Genomic DNA, 5,001 nt, shown 5'->3' with positions numbered 1-5,001 from the left:
CCCAGTTCTAGAGTAGAAGCCATTGAGGTGGACAGAAGTAGCTGGATTTAAGACATGTTTTGGATGTAGAGGCAACCGGACTTGATAATTTGGATACGGGAAGGGCTGCTGTTTCACTGCTAAGTCCCTAGAGAGCCCACCCAGTGACCAAAATATTGAAATATTCTATACTAGTTGGTAAACAGTCACTGCCAAAAGCCCCCAAGTGGTGCCCCACTTCAACACCCTAACACCCTCAGACTTCCCCTAAAACCAAAAACTAAAATATCAATGCCTGGCATGGTAGAGACCCCCTTGGACAGCTCTACTGCCTGACTCTGTTCTGATTGGTGGGTCCCATGCCACACTGTTTGCTAAAAATCACAATTGGATTTAAAAGACGGGGAAAAGAGAGGAATGGAGCTCTCCTAGGCTTTTGGCTTGAGCTGTTGGATGGATGCATTGCCGTTGGCTGACTGTGGAGGGATAGGAGATGAATAAGTCTGGTGGGAGGAAAACGATGATTCTGTTAAATTTTATTACTTATTAAACTTCCAAGTGGAAAGGACTAAAGGCCAAGTGAAAGTTCCCAGTCACTATGTACACCACAAACTTCAATGCAACAAAACTCTAGAATGATCAAACTTTGAAATAATCTTGAGGATTATTTTATTGTGAATAAATCTATAATGCTCTGGATTCCATTAAAACCTTGAAGGACCTCCAAGCCTTTTATAAATCCAGGCTCTTATGACCCATTTGGCTGACCAGCGGTAGGCTGAATAGTGGCCACCCAAAGACACAAGGTCCTTGATCCTGGTACCTGTAAATACTGCCTTATTTAGAAAAAGGGTTTCTATGGATGTGATTAGACTAAGTATCTTGAGACGGGTAGATCATCTTGGATTATCCTAAATGCAATCACATGTACTATGGACTGAACTGTATACCCCTAAAATTCATATGTTGAAGCCCCAGCCTCCAATGTGACTATATTTGGAGACAGGACTTTTAAGAGGTAATTAAGGTTAAATGAGGTCATGAGGGTGGGGCCCTAATCTGAGAGGATTGGTGGCCTTATAAAAGAGGAAGAGCTTTCTCTCCCTACCCCCCCCCCCAAAAATGTGATGACACAGAGAGAAGGTGGCTGTATGCAAGCCAGAAAGAGAACTCTAACCAGGAACAAAATTGGCCATCACCTTAATTTTGCACTTTCCAGCCTCCAAAACTATGAGCCATACATTTCTGTTGTTTAAGCCACACAGCCTACGATATTTTGTATGGCAGCCCAAGCAGACTAATACAGTATGTATTCATATAAGAGGGAAGCAGAGAAAGATTAGAAACAGACCAAAGAAGACAAGGCCATGTGAAGATGGAGGCAGAGATTGGAATAATGTGGCCACAAGCCCAGGAATGCCAGCAGGCAGCAGATACTGGAAGAGCCAGGGAACAGATTCTCCCCCAGGGCCTTCAGAAGGAGTGTGGCCCTACTGACTTTGATTTTGCCCCAGTGACACAAATTTCAGACTTCAGACCTACAGAACTGTGAGAGAGTACATTTCTGTTGTTTTTAATCAGCACGTTTGTGGCAATTTGTTACAGTAGCCACAGGCAACTAACATACCCACTAAGATAGTTGGGATGAAAAGTGGTGTCATGTCCCTCTCACAAATGAAAACCCAGAGACAGGAATGTTTATAACATTTTGCCAAACTTTTTTTTTTTTTTTTTTTTAGCAAAAACTTTTATATTTAGAATTGGCCAGCTGGACTCAGTTTAGATGATCCCAATTTTGTGGGCAACATCCGAAGCGTCATAGTCAGGAGCCAGTCGAACATATCCCTTCTTCTCTCCATCAGGCCTGATCAGGGTGTTGACCTTAGCCAGGTCAATATCATAGGGCTTCTTCACAGCCTGTTTAATTTGGTGCTTGTTGGCCTTGACATCCACAATGAACACCACTGTGTTGTTGTCTTCTATTTTCTTCACGGCTGACTCAGTGGTGAGGGGGAACTTGATGATGGCATAGTGGTCAACCTTAGCCAGGCTCCTCAGAGCCCTGCTCTCAACTGGGCCTTGATCTTGGCCCCCATCCTGTCTTCGGTCTGCCTACCCAGTCTTAGTAAGAATCCTGCTAAGTCAGTTTACCGAGATTCCCCCCACCCTTGATATCTGATCACTCAGATATCCCCACCCTTGGTATCTGATAAAGTTCCCCATTCCCCACCTTTGATGTCTAAGTTCTTGGCCTTCCTTTAGCAAGAATCCTAATAGGTCAGTTTAGCAAGAGTTCCTCTACCCTTGATGTCTCTTCTTAGTAATTTTTTACCCACTGACCCCTTCATTCTGCTCCTTGGCTATCAATCCCCATTTGTTCTTGTATTCAAAGTTGAGCTTGATCTTTCTCCTCTATTGCAATAGAGTTCACCCTTACTGTACAAGACTTGAATAAAGTCTTCCTTACCATTTTAACAAATGTCAGAATACTTTTTTTTCTTTAACAGACGTGGCACTGCTGGTATATCAACTATTGGCTTCCAAAAGTTAGGAAACTTTAAACAGCTCTCCCTTCCAAATATAAAGATTGCTGCTGTCACTAAAAATGTTGCACAGGATTAGGACAAAGAGGAAATATCCCTACTCTCTTTGGAGATACTTGTCTTTGAGTTGAAACCATCGTAACTTTTTTATTACAAAGAAGATGTAAGTAAGCTAACCCTTTCATATCTTTTCTCTTTCCTCCTCCCTTCTTTGCTTCTTTCCTTTCACTCACTTATTCATTCATTCATTCAGGAAGCATTTACTGAGCCGTGACTATGCACAGGGCTACATGCTCTGTGCCTTAGGGTTATAAACATGTAGACATTGTGGTCATTGCCCTCAAAGAAGAAAAGAAACCACAGTAAGACTCTGAGCTGCTGCCATGTTACCTGTCACCATTTTTACGTGTATTGTCACATTTAATCCATCCACAGGACCAGAGAGATAGTTGCTATTTTTCTTTTTTTTTCTTTTTCTAACAGATAATAAAACTGAGTCTTAAAGAAACTGAGCAACTTATTCAAGACCACGCAGCTACTGAGCTTTGGAGGTAGCTCTCAAAAACAGATGTCAGGGGCTCCCCTGGTGGCGCAGTGGTTGAGAGTCCACCTGCTGATGCAGGGGACACGGGTTCGTGCCCCGGTCCGGGAGCATCCCACGTGCCGCGGAGCGGCTGCGCCCGTGAGCCATGGCCGCTGAGCCTGCGTGCCCGGAGCCTGCGCTCCGCAACGGGAGAGGCCACAGCAGTGAGAGGCCCACGTACCGCAAAAGGGAAAGAAAAAGAAAAAAAAAAAAAAACAAATAGATGTCAGACATCAAAATCTGTGCCTTTTTTTCTCTCACTGTGATATATAACAATTAAGATATACACCCACATAACTATGATACAAGGTAAAGAAGAATAACTTTGCTGCCCTAGAAGAAATAAATACTCTTGGAATTCAAAGAATTAAAAAGTGTAGAAAGGAAAAAAAAATACTGTGTGTCTAGTATTTGCTAAGCGTTTTACTTTGCATATCCATGTGCATAATCTTTTCATTTTATTGTGGTAACAACACTTAATGTGAGATCTACCCTTTTAACAAATCTTCAGGTGTACAACAGTATTGTTGACTACGGGCACAAGGTTGTCCAGCAGATCTCCACAAGTTATTCACCTTGCATAACTGAAACTTTTTACGCATTAGGAACAACTGCCCGTTTTCCCTTCCCCTCGGCCCCTGGCAACCGCCATTCTACTTCTGTGCATAATCTTGTTCAATCCTTTCAACAACCCTGTGAAGAGAGACATCCCACTTTCAGCAAGAGAGACCGGGGAAATCTGCAAGGAAAAGGTAATGCCAGTCTGGGCTTCGGAAGATGAGGAGAGCAGAGCATGCGGAATTAGAGAGAAGACACGTTCAAAGGGAAGAAACGGGGTGCTCTAGAAAAGGAGGGTACGTTCTCACAGCAGCTGCTGGTGAAACTGGCTGGAGCAGAAAGAACACAACAGGAAGGAACAAAAGGCAGAGGGCCGACAAGGCCATGCTCAAGTGTTTGGCCCTTGTTTGGTGAGCCATGAGAGCTCTTGACCTAGAGACCAGAGCTGAACTTTGGGAAATACGTGGTGTGAGGGTTGAATTGAAAAGGATGGAGGGAAAACCCGGGGTCAAGAGAACCACCTAGTGAGTGGTTTATCTCCTAAGGCAGAGAGGCTGGGTAGGAGGGACAGGAGAAGCACATAGTGAGACGAAAGTACACATCATTTTTCAAAAACGGCATTAAAGAGAGGAAAAACTGTGGCTCAAAATAAATACTTCTCTTCTGGAACAGAGGTAGCAGTGGGCCTATGATGCTTTCATTTAAACCTATATTTGTTAGATGGCAAGGGCGGCAGCTAGCCAGCAGTAAATTGCCCCTTATCTATAGATCCAGGCCATTTCACTCCTCTGCCCAGAGTCTGAATAATAAATATTCTATTTTTCCAAAGAAAACAATGTCATTGAATGAGGCAGAAATATCAGAAACAGGACGGTTTGATTTTTATGGACAGAGTTTCATATGATATATCAGAACTCATCTGTTTCTTTCCCAGTTGACCCAGAGCCCAAATACCTGACCTTAGAAAGTCATTTTCTTCCTCTTTTCAGTACAGTTTAAAAACATCAAAGTGTTTTTAGAACTGGAGAGACAAACCTAGGAATGAAGCTTGCAGCAAAGAAAGGATAATCGATCTATTCAAAGGACCAGAGTTCTCCTGATAAGACTGAATGGGAACAGCTGGAAGTGGGCCCAGCAAAGGCTACAGATTTGGCAGTGATGGGAAAGGGAAATAATTTATTGGTACCCGTTTCTCTTCAAATACTGAGCTTGGTGAATTTAACAATGAACAAGATGATCCCTGCCCTCAAGGTGCTCACAGACATATAGAAAAATCCCCATACAGTGTGAGGTGAGCACCAATATGGGAGCAGAGGTTTGGGGACCCAGGGAAATTTC

At 43.2% G+C, this 5,001-nt stretch overlaps 1 protein-coding gene across 1 annotated transcript; it reads right to left on the bottom strand.

The window, feature by feature from the left end:
• Window positions 1-1,634: 1,634 nt before the first annotated feature.
• Window positions 1,635-2,659, bottom strand: LOC116754967 (60S ribosomal protein L23a-like). The gene is made up of 2 exons (XM_032633856.1): window positions 2,624-2,659; window positions 1,635-2,091 (listed from the first exon to the last, which is right to left on the bottom strand). Exons 1-2 carry the CDS (start codon window positions 2,657-2,659, stop codon window positions 1,759-1,761), a joined length of 369 nt encoding a protein of 122 aa, XP_032489747.1. The 3' UTR covers window positions 1,635-1,758.
• Between the last annotated feature and the right edge of the window lie 2,342 nt (window positions 2,660-5,001).

Source organism: Phocoena sinus, chromosome 6 (genome assembly GCF_008692025.1).
Source record: "Phocoena sinus isolate mPhoSin1 chromosome 6, mPhoSin1.pri, whole genome shotgun sequence".
Taxonomy (NCBI): Eukaryota; Metazoa; Chordata; class Mammalia; order Artiodactyla; family Phocoenidae; genus Phocoena; species Phocoena sinus.
This window is presented reverse-complemented; position numbering and strand designations above follow the sequence as displayed.